Source organism: Bufo bufo, chromosome 10, assembly GCF_905171765.1.
Source record: "Bufo bufo chromosome 10, aBufBuf1.1, whole genome shotgun sequence".
NCBI lineage: Eukaryota > Metazoa > Chordata > Amphibia > Anura > Bufonidae > Bufo > Bufo bufo.
In genome coordinates, this window is record NC_053398.1 from 6,043,885 (window position 1) to 6,068,897 (window position 25,013).

The following is a 25,013-nucleotide window of genomic DNA, read 5'->3' on the forward strand; positions in this document are numbered from 1 at the left end:
ATCGTCATGTAAACAGTCACGGACTTGTGGTCCCGATTCTGCAGAGATTTCTCTATGTCTGCACCCATTCATTGACAGCAAGAACTTATCCAAAATATTAATTCATTATACAACTATCAAAGCAGTCTGCTTCTTCCCATGAACAGCGCCCCTCCAATCCTAGAGGACACACCTGGTATTACAGCTGATCCTCACTAAAGTGAGTTACTAAACTGCAATACCAGTTACAGCCCAGGGAAAGGAGGGGCGCTGTTCTCACTCTCTTCTCTAATTCAGGACATGCCCTTTAAGCCTTGTTTACAGGAGACTGTACCGGCCCTTTAAGTCTTCTCTCTTTAAATGGATGCCGACTGCGCCACACTTACACCAATAACCTTTATTGTCATCAGAATTTGGCAACGGTTAAGACGCTCACCGCCCGCGTATGACGCCATATTTGCGCTCATTCCTCCAGGGTCAGAGTTCAGCTCAGGCACTTGGTTGCTTCTCCGCCGGATGGTACGTCAGAGTCCTCAGTACTTGGCTTCGAGACAGGCGCTACATTAGATTCCCGGAAGGCGAAAATAATAAGATGGAGAAGAGGGCGCTCGGCCCGACACTGGATCAACGTGACGCGGACCGCGCGGATGTCAGCGGAGTTCTATGGGCTATAACGGCCGCCATCTTACAAGAAAAGGACACTTAAAAACGGATTCTCGGTGAATAAAAATCTCATCCTGAAATGCGACAAAATTCAATTTAAAAGATGAAAAATGTAAAAAAAAAATTAAAAAGATCAGTCCCCACCGCATACGTCGTGGACAGACCTCACACCCCGCGCCCTCGTCACCCGACCGCCGTCGCCGTACGGAGAATTTACCGCTCAATAACAAAAAAAATAATAATAATTGAAAAAGATAGATTAAAAAAAAATATAAACTATTAAAAGTCCAACTTTACAATTGGTCGCGAGCTGGCGGTGAATTTCCGGGGAGACCTGCTCGCTCCTGCGTTGGGGCGGGGCTTCGAGGGACTGTCCTGGGTCTCGTGGACTAAGGCCATCCTGGTGACATGTACTGAGAAACGCTGCTCCGACAGGACGCCAGGTATCAGAACAGGACGCAGTGACAGCCTTTCTTGTCCTTCTCCTTCCGCGTCGGCTCCGGAGACGGGGGGCATTCCTGCTCCTGAAACTTCCTGCGGGCAGAGAAGACAAACTCAGCGAATGATGGGAGTTATGGGCACGGGCGTGTCCTCAACAGCTCGGTCCACAACTGTGTTATGGAACATTCTACAACTTTCTGATATAGTTTGTGTTTCGACTCTTCAATATTTCTCTGCTTGTTGTCAGTGAATAGAAATATTTACTATTTAAATCCAGCAGAACGGCGCAGAACCTGCATTGAAACATTGTATCAAACTCAGACAGGGGAGCCGTGGAGGAACTTTATAGATGTTAATGGCGTTTCCATTTACGGACAGCAAGCAGAGGTCCTGACTGATAAGAGTTAGGGCTCATGCACACGAACGTATTTTCTTTCTGCGTCCGTTCCGTTTTTTTGCAGACTGTATGCGGAACCATTCACCAGACGGACGCCATTCGTATTTTTTGCGGACCGCAAAACACATATGGTCGTGTGCATGAGCCCTTACTGACAGGCGTCTCATTTCCCGATCTACGATGGCCGCTGCGCTCACCTCACTACTCGCACCAGTTCATGAAAAGCTTGATCAACGTTCATCCGGATTTTGGCAGACGCCTCCATATACGTCACTTTCAGCTGCTGCGCCGACTGCTGCCCTTCCTCCTGCGTTACCTGTGAAGAGCAACGTGATGGCAGTGGGTGCGATACTGAGCGACCACCACCCCCAACGCTCAGTCCACGGCCACATTAATTACCCACATGAAGATCCAAGCACCAGCCTGCAGTTCTGGGGGTGTTCGGGATCTTACAGGGGGGGACGCCCTGTGCTATTCTAACACAACATAAAAAAGAGCTGTGGAGGAACCCCGCAGCAAGAGCTGAAGCCTCCCCCGTGTGCCTCACAACTGTGGCTGTTGTAGATGCCATCAGTCTTCAATGCATTGTGCCACCTGCTGGTGGAAGGTGGGTATTACATGGATAAAGTATGAAGATGGCGCCGCTGATTATTTGGACTTCATTGTGTCTGACAGAACGATCCTGACCTATGAATGAATGAATGGAAGACTTGTCTGTAATGTTGGTAACAAGGTGTTGTCCCATTTACTTCATAGAATCAAGGCCTTGTTTGTTCAGTAGAGTAAAGGCCCTATTACACGGAGCGAACGTCGTACAGATTCTTGTGCGAGCGAAAATGGATGAGAATCGTGTGATACAATAAGTATGAACGATTGAAAGAGGAGTGATAAATCGTTAGTTTTTCATCCAAAAAAATTATCACTCCTCGATGGATTGTGCATGGTGATCCGTATGATGTCTGCCGGTGCAATAGAACCTGTAGGCATTGTCTGCCGAGGTGATCCCGGGATTCGGATTTATTGCGGATCTGGGAATCGGCTGCTCCGAGCTCCGGAGTGATAACAGATGAACAAGATACACACAGTGACCCTCATGGAGCGCATGCGCAGGCTACACTCCACTAGGGGTGAAGCTCTATGGTTAAACAGTATAAATGCTGGAACTTTTCACGGAGCGGTCAGAAGCTCGCCACGAGGGGCGCTTTGTGCAGGAGCTGGTGGTTTCCCAATGAGACTCTAAAGGGCGTCCCAGCTGGTGCGTCGCTGTCAGATGGTGCAACTCAATGTAAGGTATTTATCCTTTGTATATACTGAACTTGCAAGAGAAGGACATTATGGGGGTCATTTATTAAAACAGAAATACGCCTATATTAGGTCCTCTGCGCTGCAATCTGCGACTTCTCCCCGCTCATGCCAGCTCTACAAAAGTGGTCGTAGTGCAGGCGAGGAAGGGGATGCTCGGAAGCCGTCTTACATTTAGAACTGGCGCTGGATGCGCTGAAGTTACGGAGAGGCCGGCGCCAGTGCAGGGCTTTATTAAGGGGTGTCAAAATCAATGATCCGAATGTCAGTGGCTCATCGGCAAGTAATATCACGGAGTAGGCGCTCTCTCCCAGGGCAACACCCCGAGCCTGTAAATACAATGCTACAGAAATCTAATTTAGAAGGTTGGAGGGCACTCCGATCGCTGGCAGCTATGAGGAAGTCTAATCCAACGGTGTTAAAACAAATGTATTATAAAACCAAATACAAATATAAAAATACAATTATAAAGAAATATAAAATCTCAAAGCAATACTGTAGAGAATTGCAAATAGCCGCGATCTGATTGTATCGAGTAGAATAGAAATACAATTCTGTGGCGGTTAAAGCAGTGACGGTCGTTGTCACGTTCACGCACCATCCAGTAAGAGTGCGCCCTGCTGCGAGCTCCGGGAAATACATAAAGTCCTGGGTGTCTAATTAGTATCACAGAATATATTCTAAGGTCCTATAGCTATTGTTAATAAGGAGCAGTGATTGTATTCCCAGTTGTGCAAGGGTTCATGCACCATTCAGTAGGAGTGCGCGCCGTTGGCGACTCCGGTGCAACTGTAAATCTAAAGAATCCGGTGTGTCCGATTAATGGCGCAGTCCGTTCATGGCCGATAGTGTGTTCGCCAAATACTCTCCTTGTTTAATCGGAGTGCCGCACTGGATACTTTACCCGTCCGCTGATGCTTGAATCCGTGCGTGTATCGCAGCAACCTCTGGGGGGATACGTTCTATCCGGCTGGAATGGTTGCGCTTTGTCCGTGTACCTCGTGGTGTGAGAAAAAGCCGGTTTCTCCTTGGATTTTTCCCCTTGAATATACGTGGGTGGGGGGTATTGCTGCAGGGTTACTCGGCGTACCCGCTTTCAAATGCCAGAATTAGGTTATATTTCCCTGTACGATGGGTCACTGTTTTCTCCTCTTTTCGCCAAACGCGTTTCAGGACTTGCTGTCCCTTCTTCAGTGGTCACAGTAAACCATTTGTTTGCTCTTTTTATAGTAAAGGTTTAATTGCAAGAAGGGGATGTGACTCAGATGAGGCGTGACCAGGAGGCGGGAAGCAGAGGTTCCCAAATATTAGTCCCACAGGTCTTAAAATCGACGGGTATCCTCTCAAATGGATTTTTCCATTCAATATACTTTCTCCTCCATATCAAAAAGATTTATAACTAAAGTGTAATTCACGTGTCTTCTCACACCACACGGGACGCCACGAGGTACGCGGATAAAGCGCAACCATTCCAGCCGGATAGAACGTATCCCCCCAGAGGTTGCTGCGATACATGCACGGATTCAAGCATCAGTGGATGGGTAAAGTAGCCAGTGCGGCCCTCTGATTAAACAAGGAGAGTATTTGGCGAACACACTATCGGCCATGAACGGACTGTGCCATTAATCGGACACACCGGATTCTTTCGATTTACAGTTGCACCGGAGTCGCCAACGGCGCGCACTCCTACTGAATGGTGCATGAACCCTTGCACAACTGGGAATACAATCACTGCTCCTTATTAACAATAGCTATAGGACCTTAGAATATATTCTGTGACACTAATTAGACACCCCGGACTTTATGTATTTCCCGGAGCTCGCAGCAGGGCGCACTCTTACTGGATGGTGCGTGAACGTGACAACGACCGTCACTGCTTTAACAGCCACAGAATTGTATTTCTATTCTACTCGATACAATCAGATCGCTGCTATTTGCAATTCTCTACAGTATTGCTTTGAGATTTTATATTTCTTTATAATTGTATTTTTATATTTGTATTTGGTTTCAGAATAAATTTACATAAAATCACTGAAAAAAAGTGCCCCACAATAACATGCGACTGACCGTACTGGCCAGACCCTCACGCTGAGGTGAAAGGGCTCTTACTATGGAGGTAGGTGGGAGCTTGGCTGCGAGTCGGTCCTTGTGTTCACACACCATAGGTAGTTGAGCGGTAGGACCCACGCCACACTGAGAGGCCTTGACGGGGTGCGCAGGGCTCCGATATGTTCCTGACTGGAAGATATTGGCTAAAGTCTCAGCTTTTAACATCAGCGTGAGGGTCGGGGGCGAGTACGCTCAGTCACACATTATTGTGGTGCACATTTTTTCCGTGATTTATGTATTTTTATATTTTCATCCACACATTATTTCCTCTTCTGTAGGATGTATTTGTGGTGCATGTGCTCCGCTGCCGGCATCCTCCATTGTATGCATTTTTGCTGGGGATCGCCGTTAGCAACGGATCACACGCGGAGGCGCTGCTCCCCCGATTATAAACACGCTGCAGTCTTTGGGCTTCAGCATGTCCTTCACTCAGTGATTCGGCAGAGGGCAGGCTGCACTACAGAGGCCGGCAGAGGGCAGGCTGCACTACAGAGGCCGGCAGAGGGCAGGCTGCACTACAGAGGCCGGCAGAGGGCAGGCTGCACTACAGAGGCCGGCAGAGGGCAGGCTGCACTACAGAGGCCGGCAGAAGGCCGGCTGCACTACAGAGGCCGGCAGAAGGCCGGCTGCACTACAGAGGCCGGCAGAAGGCCGGCTGCACTACAGAGGCCGGCAGAAGGCCGGCTGCACTACAGAGGCAGGCTGCACTACAGAGGCCGGCAGAAGGCAGGCTGCACTACAGAGGCCGGCAGAAGGCAGGCTGCACTACAGAGGCCGGCAGAAGGCAGGCTGCACTACAGAGGCCGGCAGAAGGCAGGCTGCACTACAGAGGCCGGCAGAAGGCAGGCTGCACTACAGAGGCCGGCAGAAGGCAGGCTGCACTACAGAGGCCGGCAGAAGGCAGGCTGCACTACAGAGGCCGGCAGAAGGCAGGCTGCACTACAGAGGCCGGCAGAAGGCAGGCTGCACTACAGAGGCCGGCAGAAGGCAGGCTGCACTACAGAGGCCGGCAGAAGGCAGGCTGCACTACAGAGGCCGGCAGAAGGCAGGCTGCACTACAGAGGCCGGCAGAAGGCAGGCTGCACTACAGAGGCCGGCAGAAGGCAGGCTGCACTACAGAGGCCGGCAGAAGGCAGGCTGCACTACAGAGGCCGGCAGAAGGCAGGCTGCACTACAGAGGCCGGCAGAAGGCAGGCTGCACTACAGAGGCCGGCAGAAGGCAGGCTGCACTACAGAGGCCGGCAGAAGGCAGGCTGCACTACAGAGGCCGGCAGAAGGCAGGCTGCACTACAGAGTGCGGCAGAAGGCAGGCTGCACTACAGAGTGCGGCAGAAGGCAGGCTGCACTACAGAGTGCGGCAGAAGGCAGGCTGCACTACAGAGTGCGGCAGAAGGCAGGCTGCACTACAGAGTGCGGCAGAAGGCAGGCTGCACTACAGAGGCCGGCAGAAGGCAGGCTGCACTACAGAGGCCGGCAGAAGGCAGGCTGCACTACAGAGGCCGGCAGAAGGCAGGCTGCACTACAGAGGCCGGCAGAAGGCAGGCTGCACTACAGAGGCCGGCAGAAGGCAGGCTGCACTACAGAGGCCGGCAGAATGCAGGCTGCACTACAGAGTGCGGCAGAAGGCAGGCTGCACTACAGAGTGCGGCAGAAGGCAGGCTGCACTACAGAGTGCGGCAGAAGGCAGGCTGCCGACGCCTCCTGCTGTCCGGCCCAGGCACCAGTACGAGCAGACTCCGGCACAGATTGACTGCAGGTGTACGACATCACGAGGGGCTGGACGGACAGCGGTCCTGACTGCCGACACACGGACACCGTCACGGAGCAGTGAGAGCGGTCTCACCTGTCTCTGATGCTCCAGATCTGCCTTGTTCCCGACCAGCACCATAGGAAATTCATCCCGATCCTTTACTCGGAGGATCTGTCTCTGGAATTTATAGATTTCTTCAAAACTGCAAAAACAAAATCAAGAAATCTTCATTATCATATAGTCAGAGCGAAAAATCATGTGGTCGACTACCTGCTCATCATCCCACTATCAACAGCAAGGAAGTTAAAGGGAAACTCCACCCAGAAAACATAAAAACCCGATATCCTGATGACATCACTGATAGAATGACATGTGATCAGACATGAGATCCTCACACCTTATACTACAGGAACATCTATTACTGCTGACAACCTGCCTGTATATCCTGTCTGAGAGGTTGTCACAGCCCCGCCCCCGTAGTGAGTTGCTTTAGACGTGTGGGACGCACCTTCCTCTGTCCGTTACGGAGAAGACGAGTAAGAACCCCTCCCCGGTCCTCATGTACTGTTCTCTCATGGCTCCGAACTCCTCCTGCCCGGCGGTGTCCAGGACTGGAAGACACAAGCAGCAGTGTTAGTGCAGGACAGACCATTATATAATATGAATCACACCCTTCACTCCAGTCCCCCCAGGAGCTGACAATCAGATTTCTCTCCGTCTCCATTACACATGGTACTCACTGTCCAGCCGCGCGGCGCGTTCATCGATAACGCACTGCTTGGTGTAGGAGTCCTCAATGGTCGGGTCATAGTCTGTTACAAAGTAGGACTGCAGGAAGAAGAGAACAGCAGAGCGTCAGCGCCACGGACACAAATTCCCGACATCAGGATTACGGGAATCTGATCACAATACATCCGTGATTGACGCTTGGAAGATAAAGGGACACAGAAACCAGAGCCCTGTACTTACCGCATCTCACCACAAGGTGTCGCCATCAGGCACCTGCACAGCTTATACTATAGGGATAGGGTGGAGGGGGCAGTTCAGTGGACATCACTATCACCCCCATCAGACACACTATTACGGTTTAGCTGCACGTTATGGCACCATACGTCGCTGTTTCTCCACACGGCCACAGTGATGATGTCATAGATGAGACGAGCGGCTGGATCTATCCCCTGACTGGTACTCTGGTTACAATGAGCCCAGCACCCTCATGGCGGTCTCTGCTGTACGCAAAGGGGGCAGGAGCCCTTTAAGGCTCCCCCCCCTATGGTGCTCCCTAATGTCCCTGGACATCACATAATGAATCTCACAATCAATCTGTGGAGTCTAGACAGAGGTCTGTCTGCGCCCAGCGACCGCCAGCACAGGCGCACGGCAGGCGGACATTTGTCTACTTAATTAGGACGGATCAGGTTCTCCATAACCAAGAAAAAAACCAAAATAACTTCCAGCTGTCGAGCGACCCCGAGATAAAGAGGAACAAAATGTATGAGATGAAGATCTGACGTCACATGATCACAAGGGGAATAAACATTATAATCCAGGTGACACCGGCGGCGCGGCGTTATAACAGATCAGCGCCGTAATGACCCTGCGCAGGAGAGTTATACATGTACATATCACACAGGAACGTCAGCCAGAAAGGGAGGACTAAACAGATGTCACCGCCATACATGTCCTGCTACAATAGTGCCCCCTAGGGGACAGCAATGGGGCAGAGGCACAAGGAAGACATTAATTTACAACCTTACTAACATAAACAATAGAAAAGGCACAAAACAGCGAACTGTGCGGCAACCATTACACCATCCGTCATAGAGAAGAGTCACAGATTACAGAGTCCGTTATCTACTAGAATATATAACTACTATAATACTGCCCCCTATGTACAAGAATATAACTACTATAATACTGCACCTATGTACAATAATATAACTACTATAATACTGCCTCCTATGTACAGGAATATTACTACTATAATACTGCCTCCTATGTACAGGAATATTACTACTATAATAATGTTCCTATGTACAAGAATATAACTACTATAATACTGCTCCTATGTACAAGAATATAACTACTATAATACTGCCTCCTATGTACAAGAATATAACTACTATAATACTGCTCCTATGTACAAGAATATAACTACTATAATACTGCTCCTATGTACAAGAATATAACTACTATAATACTGCTCCTATGTACAGGAATATAACTACAATAATACTGCTCCTATGTACAAGAATATAACTACTATAATACTGCCTCCTATGTACAAGAATATAACTACTATAATACTGCTCCTATGTACAAGAATATAACTACTATAATACTGCTCCTATGTACAAGAATATAACTGCTATAATACTGCTCCTATGTACAAGAATATAACTACTATAATACTGCTCCTATGTACAAGAATATAACTACTATAATACTGCTCCTATGTACAAGAATATAACTACTATAATACTGATCTTATGTACAAGAATATAACTACTATAATACTGCCTCTTATATACAAGAATATAACTACTATAATACTGCTCCTATGTACAAGAATATAACTACTATAATACTGCCACCTATGTACAAGAATATAACTACTATAATACTGCTCCTATGTACAAGAATATAACTACTATAATACTGCCTCCTATGTACAAGAATATAACTACTATAATACTGCTCCTATGTACAAGGATATAACTACTATAATACTGCTCCTATGTACAAGAATATAACTACTATAATACTGCCTCCTATGTACAAGAATATAACTACTATAATACTGCTCCTATGTACAAGAATATAACTACTATAATACTGCCTCCTATGTACAAGAATATAACTACTATAATACTGCTCCTATGTACAAGAATATAACTACTATAATACTGCTCCTATGTACAAGAATATAACTACTATAATACTACCTCCTATGTACAAGAATATAACTACTATAATACTGCCTCCTATGTACAAGAATATAACTACTATAATACTGCCTCCTATGTACAAGAATATAACTACTATAATACTGCCTCCTATGTACAAGAATATAACTACTATAATACTGCCTCCTATGTACAAGAATATAACTACTATAATACTGCCCCTATGTACAAGAATATAACTACTATAATACTGCTCCTATGTTCAAGAATATAATTACTATAATACTGCCCCTATGTATAAGAATATAACTACTATAATACTGCTCATATGAAAAGAATATAACTACCATAATACTGCTCCTATGTACAAGAATATAACTACTATAATACTGCTCCTATGTACAAGAATATAACTACTATAATACTGCTCCTATGTACAAGAATATAACTACTATAATACTGCTCCTATGTACAAGAATATAACTACTACAATACTGCTCCTATGTACAAGAATATAACTGCTATAATACTGCTCCTATGTACAAACATATAACTACTATAATACTGCTCATATGAAAAGAATATAACTACTAAAATACTGCCTTCTATGTACAAGAATATAACTGCTATAATACTGCTCCTATGTACAAAAATATAACTACTATAATACTTCTCCTATGTACAAGAATATAACTACTATAGACATCCGCAGAGTTTTTTCCCTCTTTTTGTGGGGAAGTAAACCCTCCAGAATTGCTTATTCGGTGCTGACCAGAGAGAGGAGGTTTGGCGGCTTTGGTCTGCCCGACATACGTTCCTACTATGTGGCCTTTCAACTATTTAGAGGTCTATCCCTCCTCAATAGCACTTATAGTGCTCCATATGTGTGTCTTGAGCGCTCTCTGCTCTCCACTAGAATGAAGCGGATTCTCTGGGGGCTGTCCCCTTGTTCTCCGGGTAGTTCCTCTTTGCCACTCCTATGGAAGGGTATGTTTGTTGAGTGGGCCAAGCAGTTTAAGGATAGAACACTTGAGTTTCCCATACCGGGTACTCCGCTTTCCTCTTTACAGTTTTATGTCCATCCGGAAGCCGAGAAGCCCTCAGGTATCTGGCCTCTTTTGGCCGAGATCCCTTTAAGTGAGATTAGGTCCCCGGATGGGTCCCTGGATTGGTCCACGGTCTTGAATAACCCTATAGTCAAAAAAGCTTCCTTCCTACAGAGTTTTGTCCTGCGGAAGGAGATTAAGATGATTAAGCTACCACCCCCCACCACCTCTGGAACCCCCTCTTGGCTGTCTAAGAGACTATCAGATGCCCGTAGGATCCCTAAACCGCTGTCTACCATATATAAGGAGTTACTCTCAGCCTCCCCTCCTGAGCTACATTTCCTTTCTTCATGGGAAAGGGAATTGTCCATCCACCTTACAGACCCAGAAAGGGCTTTTGTCCTTACACACTCTCACGGCTTTAGCCGCTGTATTAAGGTACAAGAAAACTCGTATAAGCTGCTCACGAGATGGTACAAGTCCCCGGAGTTCTTGCATAGGCTTAATGCAGATTTCCCAAGTGAGTGCTGGAGGTGTAGAAAAGACGTAGGCTCTCTGTCACACATTTGGTGGCACTGTGAAAAGATTAAAGCGTTCTGGACCAGTATAGAAGCTCTGATAAATGAGGTGTGTGCTAAGCAGGTTAAGCTGGATCCTAAACTGATTCTGCTTTGGTGCCCTAATGACTCGCTTTCCCCCTGTAGATCTGATCTTCCTACTATGCTCATCACGGCGGCGAGACTGCTCATCCCGCTGCTTTGGAAGGATACTGAACCTCCCACTGTTTCGATGTGGAGGGATAAGGTGGATCAGATCTACAGGTTTGAAGAGCTGGCCCACTGGGAATCTTGCACGCGTTCCCGCTTTCTGAAAATCTGGTCGCCCTGGAAGACATATAGGAAGTTCCCCTGAAGGAGTTGGGGAAAACTCCCCTACCCCCCCCCCCCCTTTCCTTTCCCTTCCTTTCCCTCTCTTTTCCTCTTATTTGTGTTATATTTGATTTTTATTGTCTGTCACATTTGATGTATCATTTTGTACAACATGTGTTGCACTGACATGCATTTGTGGTCACTTCCATGACCGATTTGTGACTTTGCCTTACCTGTGATGCTACGATGGTTTGTGATCGATTGATATGCCTTACTTACTTTGAATAAAAATACATTTGGTTAAGAATATAACTACTATAATACTGCCTTCTATGTACAAGAATATAACTACTATAATACTGCTCCTATGTACAAGAATATAACTACTATAATACTGCTCCTATGTACAAGAATATAAGTACTATAATACTGCCTCCTATGTATAAGAATATAACTACTATAATACTGCTCCTATGTACAAGAATATAACTACTATAATACTGCCCCTATGTACAAGAATATAACTACTATAATACTGCTCCTATGTACAAGAATATAACTACTATAATACTGCTCCTATGTACAAGAATATAAGTACTATAATACTGCCTCCTATGTATAAGAATATAACTACTATAATACTGCTCCTATGTACAAGAATATAACTACTATAATACTGCCCCTATGTACAAGAATATAACTACTATAATACTGCTCCTATGTACAAGAATATAACTACTATAATACTGCTCCTATGTACAAGAATATAAGTACTATAATACTGCCTCCTATGTACAAGAATATAACTACTATAATACTGCTCCTATGTACAAGAATATAACTACTATAATACTGCTCCTATGTACAAGAATATACCTACTATAATACTGCTCCTATGTACAGGAATATAACTACTATAATACTGCCTCCTATATACAAGAATATAACTACTATAATACTGCTCCTATGTACAAGAATATAACTACTATAATACTGCCCCTATGTACAAGAATATAACTACTATAATACTGCTCCTATGTTCAAGAATATAATTACTATAATACTGCCCCTATGTATAAGAATATAACTACTATAATACTGCTCATATGAAAAGAATATAACTACTATAATACTGCTCCTATGTACAAGAATATAACTACTATAATACTGCTCCTATGTACAAGAATATAACTACTATAATACTGCCTCCTATGTACAAGAATATAACTACTATAATACTGCTCCTATGTACAAGAATATAACTACTATAATACTGCTCCTATGTACAAGAATATAACTACTATAATACTGCTCCTATGTACAAGAATATAACTACTATAATACTGCCTTCTATGTACAAGAATATAACTGCTATAATACTGCTCCTATGTACAAACATATAACTACTATAATACTGCTCCTATGTACAAGAGTATAACTACTATAATACTGCCTCCTATGTACAAGAATATAACTACTATAATACTGCTCCTATGTACAAGAATATAACTACTATAATACTTCTCCTATGTACAAGAATATAACTACTATAGACATCCGCAGAGTTTTTTCCCTCTTTTTGTGGGGAAGTAAACCCTCCAGAATTGCTTATTCGGTGCTGACCAGAGAGAGGAGGTTTGGCGGCTTTGGTCTGCCCGACATACGTTCCTACTATGTGGCCTTTCAACTATTTAGAGGTCTATCCCTCCTCAATAGCACTTATAGTGCTCCATATGTGTGTCTTGAGCGCTCTCTGCTCTCCACTAGAATGAAGCGGATTCTCTGGGGGCTGTCCCCTTGTTCTCCGGGTGGTTCCTCTTTGCCACTCCTATGGAAGGGTATGTTTGTTGAGTGGGCCAAGCAGTTTAAGGATAGAACACTTGAGTTTCCCATACTGGGTACTCCGCTTTCCTCTTTACAGTTTTATGTCCATCCGGAAGCCGAGAAGCCCTCAGGTATCTGGCCTCTTTTGGCCGAGATCCCTTTAAGTGAGATTAGGTCCCCGGATGGGTCCCTGGATTGGTCCACGGTCTTGAATAACCCTATAGTCAAAAAAGCTTCCTTCCTACAGAGTTTTGCCCTGCAGAAGGAGATTAAGATGATTAAGCTACCACCCCCCACCACCTCTGGAGCCCCCTCTTGGCTGTCTAAGAGACTATCAGATGCCCGTAGGATCCCTAAACCGCTGTCTACCATATATAAGGAGTTACTCTCAGCCTCCCCTCCTGAGCTACATTTCCTTTCTTCATGGGAAAGGGAATTGTCTGTCCACCTTACAGACCCGGAAAGGGCTTTTGTCCTTACACACTCTCACGGCTTTAGCCGCTGTATTAAGGTACAAGAAAACTCGTATAAGCTGCTCACGAGATGGTACAAGTCCCCGGAGTTCTTGCATAGGCTTAATGCAGATTTCCCAAGTGAGTGCTGGAGGTGTAGAAAAGACGTAGGCTCTCTGTCACACATTTGGTGGCACTGTGAAAAGATTAAAGCGTTCTGGACCAGTATAGAAGCTCTGATAAATGAGGTGTGTGCTAAGCAGGTTAAGCTGGATCCTAAACTGATTCTGCTTTGGTGCCCTAATGACTCGCTTTCCCCCCGTAGATCTGATCTTCCTACTATGCTCATCACGGCGGCGAGACTGCTCATCCCGCTGCTTTGGAAGGATACTGAACCTCCCACTGTTTCGATGTGGAGGGATAAGGTGGATCAGATCTACAGGTTTGAAGAGCTGGCCCACTGGGAATCTTGCACGCGTTCCCGCTTTCTGAAAATCTGGTCGCCCTGGAAGACATATAGGAAGTTCCCCTGACAGAGTTGGGGAAAACTCCCCTCCCCCCCCCCCCCCCTTTCCTTTCCCTTCCTTTCCCTCTCTTTTCCTCTTATTTGTGTTATATTTGATTTTTATTGTCTGTCACATTTGATGTATCATTTTGTACAACATGTGTTGCACTGACATGCATTTGTGGTCACTTCCATGACCGATTTGTGACTTTGCCTTACCTGTGATGCTACGATGGTTTGTGATCGATTGATATGCCTTACTTACTTTGAATAAAAATACATTTGGTTAAGAATATAACTACTATAATACTACCTCCTATGTACAAGAATATAACTACTATAATACTGATCCTATGTACAGGAATATAACTACTATAATACTGCTCCTATGTACAAGACTATAACTACTATAATACTGCTCCTATGCACAAGAATATAGCTGCTATAATACTGCCTCCTATGTACAAGAATATAACTACTATAATACTGCCCCTATGTACAATAATATAACTACTATAATACTGATCCTATGTACAGGAATATAACTACTATAATACTGCTCCTATGTACAAGACTATAACTACTATAATACTGCCTCCTATGCACAAGAATATAGCTGCTATAATACTGCCTCCTATGTACAAGAATATAACTACTATAATACTGCCCCTATGTACAATAATATAACTACTATAATACTGCTCCTATGTACAAGAATATAACTACTATAATACTGCTCCTATGTACAAGAATATAACTACTATAATACTGCTCCTATGTACAAGAATATAACTACTATAATACTGCTCCTATGTACAAGAATATACCTACTATAATACTGCTCCTATGTACAGGAATATAACTACTATAATACTGCCTCCTATATACAAGAATATAACTACTATAATACTGCTCCTATGTACAAGAATATAACTACTATAATACTGCTCCTATGTACAGGATATAACTACTATAATACTGCTCCTATGTACAAGAATATACCTACTATAATACTGCTCCTATGTACAGGAATATAACTACTATAATACTGCCTCCTATGTACAAGAATATAACTACTATAATACTGCTCCTAAGTACAAGAATATAACTACTATAATACTGCTCCTATGTACAAGAATATACCTACTATAATACTGCTCCTATGTACAAGAATATACCTACTATAATACTGCTCCTATGTACCAGAATATAACTACTATAATACTACTCCTATGTACCAGAATATAACTACTATAATACTGCTCCTATGTACAAGAATATAACTACTATAATACTGCTCCTATGTACAAGAATATAACTACTATAATACTGCCTTCTATGTACAAGAATATAACTACTATGATACTGCTCCTAAGTACAAGAATATAACTATAATACTGCTCCTATGTACAAGAATATAACTACTATAATACTGCTCCCATGTACAAGAATATAACTACTATAATACTGCCTCCTATGTACAAGAATATACCTACTATAATACTGCTCCTATGTACCAGAATATAACTACTATAATACTACTCCTATGTACCAGAATATAACTACTATAATACTACTCCTATGTACAAGGATATAACTACTATAATACTGCTTCTATGTACAAGACTATAACTACTATAATACTGCTCCTATGTACAAGAATATAACTACTATAATACTGCTCCTATGTACAAGAATATAACTACTATAATACTGCTCCTATGTACAAGAATATACCTACTATAATACTGCTCCTATGTACAGGAATATAACTACTATAATACTGCCTCCTATGTACAAGAATATAACTACTATAATACTGCTCCTATGTACAAGAATATAACTACTATAATACTGCTCCTATGTACAGGAATATAACTACTATAATACTTCTCCTATGTACAAGAATATAACTACTATAATACTGCTCCTATATACAAGAATATAACTACTATAATACTGCCTCCTATGTACAAGAATATAACTACTATAATACTGCCTCCTATGTACAGTAATATAACTACTATAATACTGCTCCTATGTACAGGAATATAACTACTATAATACTGCCTCCTATGTACAAGAATATAACTGCTATAATACTGCCTCCTATGTACAAGAATATAACTACTATAATACTGCTCCTATGTACAAGAATATAACTACTATAATACTGCTCCTATGTACAAGAATATAACTACTATAATACTGCTCCTATGTACAAGAATATAACTACTATAATACTGCCTCCTATGTACAGGGATATAACTACTATAATACTGCTCCTATGTACAAGAATATAACTACTATAATACTGCTCCTATGTACAAGAATATAACTACTATAATACTGCTCCTATGTACAAGAATATAACTACTATAATACTGCTCCTATGTACAGGAATATACCTACTCCATCTATGGTGTACATTTACTTTCCCGCTATTACCGCTGGATGCCGCTTCATTGATATAATTCTCCTCCCCTGTTACGCTGATGGCTCGATCTGGTATATGGCGGTATATAAGTGACAGGTTTCATGTATATTATGTCTTCTCTTGACGACGTTTACAGATTATTTCAGGAAAGAGATTAAGATTCCAGCGTCTAAATAGAGCCCCTGTGTCCATATACTGGGGGGCTACAGTCCACGAGGACCCTGCAGGGACGTGGACAGCTGCAGTCCCTCCATCGACCCTCCTGGCATTCCAGGTATGTGGAGGCGAGACGGTGGAACATGAGCGTGGTCGCCAGAGGACAACACTGTATCAGGAGCACAGACGGGGGCGCGTCGTCTGTCCGCCAGGTAGGAGCCACCAAAAGAAGGAAGGAGAAAACAGACTGCAGCTCTACCTAGTCATGAGGTAACCGTAGAATTGTGAGTGCAGCTCTGGATGTGACTGCAGTATAGGACATGATTTAACTGTAGAATTGTGAGCAGAGCTCTGGATGTGACTACAGTATAAGACATGACGTTACCGTAGCATTGTGAGTGCAGCTCTGGATGTGACTGCAGTATAAGACATGATGTAGTTGAGGATCAGTAGAGGGATCTGCAGGTGGTCAGCACTCATGTGATGATGAAGCAGAGCCGACTGTGTTACAGGGTGTAGGGTGCAGTCTCTTCTGATTTGTGGGGGTTTCCAGGCCGGTTTTCCCCTCCTGCAGCATTTTTAGCTCCCCCTGATTTACATACTACAAGCTATTCCTGAGATGTGCTGGCAAATGCCCAGGGAAGACCCCTCCACCTGAACCGAGACCCCCAAAATAATACTCAGCCCCACATGCAACCAACAAGAGCTAGTCAGAACTCTAGGAAAGCTGGGTGGTCACGGTGCAGCACAGCTCCTCCGCTGCCGCCGGCGGGGTCGTCACACAATGTCACCGATGATACGGGAAATGTAACAATGTTCACTGGAGACAAGCGGCACCCGAGGAGCCGCCGCCGCTTATCATTTCCTGTTGTCTCAACTTCTACGACAAGAAACCACATCAATAAGACAGAAAAGCCGTAATATACGGGGGAGGGGGTGATATATATGGGGGGCATACAGGAGGAGGGGTGATATATATGGGGGGCATACAGGAGGAGGGGTGATATATATGGGGGGCATACAGGAGGAGGGGTGATATATATGGGGGGCATACAGGAGGAGGGGCGATATATATGGGGGGCATACAGGAGGAGGGGCGATATATATGGGGGGCATACAGGAGGAGGGGTGATATATATGGGGGGCATACAGGAGGAGGGGTGATATATATGGGGGGCATACAGGAGGAGGGGCGATATATATGGGGGGCATACAGGAGGAGGGGCGATATATATGGGGGGCATACAGGAGGAGGGGCGATATATATGGGGGGCATACAGGAGGAGGGGCGATATATATGGGGGGCATACAGGAGGAGGGGCGATATATATGGGGGGCATACAGGAGGAGGGGCGATATATATGGGGGGCATACAGGAGGAGGGGCGATGTATATGGGGGGCATACAGGAGGAGGGGTGATGTATATGGGGGGCATACAGGAGGAGGGGTGATATATATGGGGGGCATACAGGAGGAGGGGTGATATATATGGGGGGCATACAGGAGGAGGGGTGATATATATGGGGGGCATACAGGAGGAGGGGTGATATATATGGGGGGCATACAGGAGGAGGGGTGATATATATGGGGGGCATACAGGAGGAGGGGTGATATATATGGGGGGCATACAGGAGGAGGGGTGATATATATGGGGGGCATACAGGAGGGGGAGTGATATATATGGGGGGCATACAGGAGGAGGGGTGATATATATGGGGGGACATACTGAAGGGTGGATGATATATACAGTATGTAGGTGGCCGTACAGGAGGAGGGGCGATATATATGGAGGGGACACAGATTAATTACATTTTAGGAACAGATTTACTGTTTCAATTCATCTTCATTTTAAATATTTCTACTTGCTGTCAGTGAAAAGAAGCATTCGCTCTTTTAATCCCAGGTCTCCTGACATAGCGGCATGGGGTGTAATGTGCTGGTGGTTTGTTACAATGTATCAGTCTCACAAGGATTCTCTACACTAGATACAGCTGTGTGACACCCTTCACCTGTGCGACCTGTTACGCGGGCCCTGGCTGCAAACAAAAACATTCATGTTCACTGACAGAAAGCAGAGCTATGGAAATTATGAAGAAATAAAATACACCGTCTCTTTACATGATAAAGCTTCTCTCCCTTGTGATGTCAGAGCAGCAAGCTGCTGGGGTTCATGTGGTCATCAGTGGCTCACAAGGGGTTAACCCCTCTGATGACATCACAACAATGCAGATGCCGGGGCTCCCTGCTGGAGCGGCATCCTATGAAACATGGCCAGAGCTCTGTCTACTACTACATGGGCGCGAGGCACCACAATGCCGCCCACCTCGTCATCTTACTGCCGATCCTGCACTACGTCAAATCCTATGCTCCAGCCACATCTAAAGCTGCATTCACAATTCTATGTAAAGTTAAGCAGTAACTATGACTAAACAAGTGGAGGAAGAGAAATGTGTGTGTGTGTGGGGGACGGACATGCAGAATTCTGGATGCAGCTCTAGATGTGACCGGAGTAGTAGACATGCCATCGCTCAGTAATTTCTTTTATTGTCCCAATAAAACTAAAAATGTAGAAAACACTGAACCGTTCTGTGTGTGCAGCTCCGAGCAGACCATGCGTCTCCATGGTAACAGACTGTGCCTGCAGGATCAGACTGCACGTTGTCATCTGTTACCATGGAGACACCGTCTGCACAGGAGCTGCAGACACAGAACGGTAGGAACTTACTCATCTGATTACGGCATAGCGGCTTCATTTTTCTGTGACATTTATGGCGCATTCACACGACGGTCTGCAAACTGTGGATCCGCAAAACACGGACCCCGGCCAATGTGCATTCCGCAATTTACAGACCGCACATGGCCGGCACTGCGATAGAAATGCCTATTCTTGTCCGCAATTGCGGGCGGCGGAACGGTACTACGGATGCGGATAGCGCAGGGTGTGCTGTTTGCATCTTTCGCCGCCCCATTGAAATGAAAGGGTCCGCACCGGTTCTGCAAAATAGCGGAACGAATACGAACCCCCTTCAAACGGTCGTGTGAATGAACCTTTACTGTGGAGGAGACACACGGCGAGACAGACAGAGCGACACGGCGAGACAGACAGAGCGACACGGCGAGACAGACAGAGCGACACGGCGAGACAGACAGAGCGACACGGCGAGACAGACAGAGCGACACGGCGAGACAGACAGAGCGACACAGAGACAGACAGAGCGACACAGAGACAGACAGAGCGACACAGAGACAGACAGAGCGACACAGAGACAGACAGAGCGACACAGAGACAGACAGAGCGACACAGAGACAGACAGAGCGACACAGAGACAGACAGAGCGACACAGAGACAGACAGAGCGACACAGAGACAGACAGAGCGACACAGAGACAGACAGAGCGACACAGAGACAGACAGAGCGACACAGAGACAGACAGAGCGACACAGAGACAGACAGAGCGACACAGAGACAGACAGAGCGACACAGAGACAGACAGAGCGACACAGAGAGAGACAGAGCGACACAGAGAGAGACAGAGCGACACAGAGAGAGACAGAGCGACACAGAGAGAGACAGAGCGACACAGAGAGAGACAGAGCGACACAGAGAGAGACAGAGCGACACAGAGAGAGACAGAGCGACACAGAGAGAGACAGAGCGACACAGAGAGAGAAAGAGCGATACAGAGAGAGCGATACAGAGAGAGACAGAGAGAGCGATACAGAGAGAGAAAGAGACAGAGCGATACAGAGAGAGAAAGAGACAGAGCGATACAGAAAGAGAAAGAGACAGAGCGATACAGAGAGAAAGAGAGACAGAGCGATACAGAGAGAAAGAGAGAGACAGAGCGATACAGAGAGAAAGAGAGAGACAGAGCGATACAGAGAGAAAGAGAGAGACAGAGCGATACAGAGAGAGAAAGAGACAGAGCGATACAGAGAGAAAGAGAGACAGAGCGATACAGAGAGAAAGAGAGAGACAGAGCGATACAGAGAGAAAGAGAGAGACAGAGCGATACAGAGAGAAAGAGAGAGATAGAGCGATACAGAGAGAAAGAGAGAGATAGAGCGATACAGAGAGAGAGAGACAGAGAGAAACCGAAGGATACAGAAAGTGAAAGACAGGGAGAGACAAAAAGCGAGAGTATGTGAGAGAGAAAGAGACAGAGGAAAGAGTGCGAGGACGGGAGAGCGCCCCCACCCACATCACCTGAAAAACCACAGTGAAAAACAGACTGCAGCCTCACACCCAGAGCAGCGCTCCTCGTACTGGGACCACATGCGCAGGGTGGAGGCGTCACTTCAGGCTCACGGTTTGTGCAGTGACTGGGAGCATTGTCCTCACACAGCTGAAGGCTTGTTACCATGTATCAGTGTGTGCTGCTGAGACAGAGGACTGTCTGCACTGATACACTGTAACAATCTCAGGCGAATCCTTCCAGGACACAGAAGTTGTAACGCTCGGCACCAGGTGGTGACAAGCGGAGGAGAACGCCGCTGATCTCCCATCATGCACTGCACTCAACTTTACCTGCAGGGGACACTTTCCTAAATGGTTGAGGCTCCTACAAGAATTAACATGCATCCGCCCCCCCACCCCCCAAAGAAATGCATGAACCAGGGACCTCAGGATGAGCAGCAGCTCAGATACACAAGTGCTGCATTTCATGCACTTCTCATATTCTACTGATTAACCAGGAGGCTCAGGATGAACCATGAGTTATGCAGCGGCTCGTGGGAGCGCACACATGTGGAGTCTCCGGGGTATAAATAAACGTGGCTCTGGACGAGCGCACGACCCTGAACGCCGCGGCCGCTCCGTCCCTCTGGTTAATATTTTCTTGTCTTCTCAGTAAGGGATCAATGTCCTAGAAGAAGCAGAGAAGAGAGAGGCGGCGCCACAGCAAGGTCACCGCTCGTCACACCCAGTAAAATAACCCGTTTGTTCCTGGGAAAGCTGGGTGACAAACAATATGGCCAACACAACGAGTCTGGGAAGAGAGGAACACAGCTTTCCGGGAGCCCTGAAGAGCCAATGTGCTAACGCTCAACCAGCAAGGTTATGAAGCCAGAAGAATTGTAGATGCAGCTCCGGATGTGAATATAAAAACAGATGCAACAGCAGATGTGTGAATGCAGCTCTGGGTGTGAGTGGAGTATAAAATATGATGTAACAGCAGACAGGTGAACGCAGCTCTGGGTGTGAGCGGAGTATAAGTACATACCGCAGGGGTAACATACGTAAAAAGCTAAAAATTACAGGACAAGATGGCAGCAGCGGGGGAGGGGGGGGGGGGCAACAGGTCAGCAAATGACAGCTGCAGCAAGAGGCCTGAACGACAACAGCTGCGTCCGACCGCAAAGCATGGCGTCACACGCTGCCCGGGTAACCCTTCCCTCACCGCATACGCTGCCGACATCACCCGACGCACCGGATTATGGGACGGATGTTAAAGGGCCGGCATCATAATATGAGAATTTCTGCAGCTTTCTCACTGCTCACTTCATGTCAGTGAATGGGAAAATGCCTATTTACATCCAGAGACTGAGGGTCTGTCACAGTGTATCTGTAACTTAACCCTCCTGGACTCCAGACTGATACATTGTAACAAACTGTCAGGACAGGGGTCAAACTGTAGACACAGATAAACTGTAACAAACCTTCAGCTGTGTGAGCAGAACTGTGGATGTAACTAGGAATGGACCTATTCACTGACAGCAACCAGCGAATGCAGGCCATGTGCCAAGCGGTCCAGGGAGTTGCCTTTCATGCAGTTTCCTGGGCATCAGACACATAGCCCCTGCACACAGACCGCTACATACACCCCCCTCTACAGATTGCATCCCGTGTCTTCTGATTTTTGGTCACTGGATGTAAACAATGTTCCTATTCGTTGACAGCAAGCAGGGGTTCTAAAAATGATGAACAAATCAGGAAATTACTGAACCTTTCATTACAAGTTAAAGGAATAATCGTTAGCGGCCACTGATCATCCCCGGATGGCAGAAGGGGGATGAGGTGGACCTGTGAACAGGTGGGCGCTGCCCGCCGCTGCAGGGCCGAGGGCACACTGATGAAGCCCCGCCCCTTCTGCTAAACCCCGCCTTTATCCTTAAGACGTGCCTTGAGGCAAAAAGTCACACGTTTTTGCACAAAAGAAATTATTACGTGCCAAACATTGTGACTTCTTTACGACAGAAATCTGCCGACCATGATAAATCCCTCTCTGACTGCATTACTTGTTTTCATGATCTCTGCTTGCTGTCAGTGAATGGGAACATTCTTATTTCCATCCAGAGGCTAGAAACCAGCCGCGGGTGTAATGACCCTCAGCTCACAGTGTCTTTATGGCAGCAGCCGGTCCAGAGATCAGAATCCGAGTGTGTGAATTCAGCCCGACGCTCCTCACAGCTGAGCTTTCGTTACAATGTATGCAGTCTAGACAATCCCCAAACTTCCGAACCTCCAGACTGATACATTGTAACAAACTATCAGGGGAGAGATTTGGGCGTTGAGGGATTTGCCTCCCAGAGATGAGCCTGGATACAACTGTAACAAACCCTCAGCTGCGAAGTATCTCTGGATGTAAACAATAATGTTCCCATTCAATGACAGCAAGCAGCGATCATGACAACGGCTCTGGCAGGGGGTGTAGTGGCGGCCATATTGGTTGTCACCCATCTTTCCCAAACAGAACTGTAAGCCACATGACCAAATCTGAGGGGTCAAAGTCGATGTTTATAGAACTACAACCCCCAGCATGGCTGACCTGAACAGTGATAGGAGGAGGGCCGCAGAGGCGGCACACTGGCCCTGCCGTCCCATCGGATCTTGACGCCACATCCAAGACGTTTCCGACGACGAACCGCCACGTTTGCGTAATTAAAGGCGGCACGATTGCCTGGCTCCACCCCTGACGTGTACGACAGGGAAATATTTCCTAAAAATCACCGTAAATTTGGCGATTAGGCCACGTGACCCAGTTGCACAACCGATACCGCCACACCGGACTGCAGCGGGGTGACCCTGTGACCTCCGCGGTCAGTGACCCGGGGTCCTCAGACTGATCCTCCTGTCAGAGCATGCTGGGACTTGTAGTTCCACAACAGCTGGAGAGCTACAGGCTCCAGATCCACCCGCACCCCCAATATCCTAGGATAACCCCCATCAGGTACCTGCCCCGGAGTGACCCCAACACTCGGGACATTAGGGGCCCCACCTCACCAGCAGTGGAGCCACTCGTCTGCTGCTTACAGACAGGGCCCCAGGTCAGCACACACTACAGGGAGCTGCCCCCAGGGGCCCCGGTACAGTGTGGCCCCCACATTCCAGCACACTGGCCCCACAGGTACCCACCTGGATGAACTGGATGGTGAGCGCAGACTTGCCCACTCCGCCGCCTCCCACCACCACCAGCCGGTACTTGTCCTGCACCGAGCCGTCCTTCCAGCCGGCCATGCCCGGGGCGGGGGTCCCTGAGCCGCGAAACAAATGGCCGTCTGAGGGGCCGCCAGGCAGCACTGCCGCTCCGGGGGCGGGGTCTACGCTAGTGAAGTGCTTGCATATTCAGCGACAGGGCGGAGCCATGGTAATTCTTTATCTGCATATGTCAGCAATTGGGCGGGGCCTCAGCCTCATACTTTGAATATTCATCAATAGAGGGAGGAGCCGCTCCGCCTTCTTCAGTTCTGCGTCACAAGCTGAGGTCGCGGTCGTCTGATTATGTTAATCAGCGGTATATTAATAAGGGGGGCGGGGCTCTGTTCTGTTATTGAGTTCCCGGCAGCGCCCCGTTCGCCCAGCCCTAATACCTCGACTACGAGCAGTCACGTGACCAGCTGTTACCTCACCGCACGGCAACCGCAGCCTGCGGCAAAGCATCACGGGTAACCAGCTGCGACCTACAGGTGACCTACCTTACAGCCACAGACGTGGCACACGTGACCGCCCACCCCCCATCACCACCGACAGGAGATCCCCCCCCTTCCACACTGACAGGAGACCACCCCCCTCCTCAGGTGAATCCCCCACACACTGACAGGAGACCACCCCCCTCCTCAGGGGAATCCCCCCCACACTGACAGGAGACCACCCCCCTCCTCAGGTGAATCCCCCACACACTGACAGGAGACCACCCCTCTCCTCAGGTAAATCCCCCACACACTGACAGGAGACCAC

The 25,013-nt window shown here is 46.6% G+C and overlaps 1 protein-coding gene across 1 annotated transcript; it reads right to left on the reverse strand.

Annotated features, from left to right (window-relative positions):
* Positions 1-361: 361 nt before the first annotated feature.
* On the reverse strand, positions 362-24,380 carry RRAS2 (RAS related 2). The gene is made up of 6 exons (XM_040409612.1): positions 24,192-24,380; positions 7,382-7,469; positions 7,150-7,252; positions 6,735-6,843; positions 1,678-1,796; positions 362-1,176 (listed from the first exon to the last, which is right to left on the reverse strand). The coding sequence occupies exons 1-6, from the start codon at positions 24,291-24,293 to the stop codon at positions 1,089-1,091; spliced, it is 609 nt and encodes a 202-aa protein (XP_040265546.1). The 5' UTR covers positions 24,294-24,380; the 3' UTR covers positions 362-1,088.
* Between the last annotated feature and the right edge of the window lie 633 nt (positions 24,381-25,013).

What these genes read in the sequence shown, in the direction of transcription:
- RRAS2 (XM_040409612.1), bottom strand. Translation starts at nt 24,293, where the DNA reads ATGGCCGGCTGGAAGGACGGCTCGGTGCAGGACAAGTACCGGCTGGTG. An exon ending in TCACCATCCAGTTCATCCAG is followed by an intron (nt 7,470 to 24,191) that starts GTGGGTACCTGT and finishes TTCTTCCTGCAG; the next exon opens with TCCTACTTTGTAACAGACTA. An exon ending in TCCGTAACGGACAGAGGAAG is followed by an intron (nt 6,844 to 7,149) that starts GTGCGTCCCACA and finishes TTGTTTTTGCAG; the next exon opens with TTTTGAAGAAATCTATAAAT.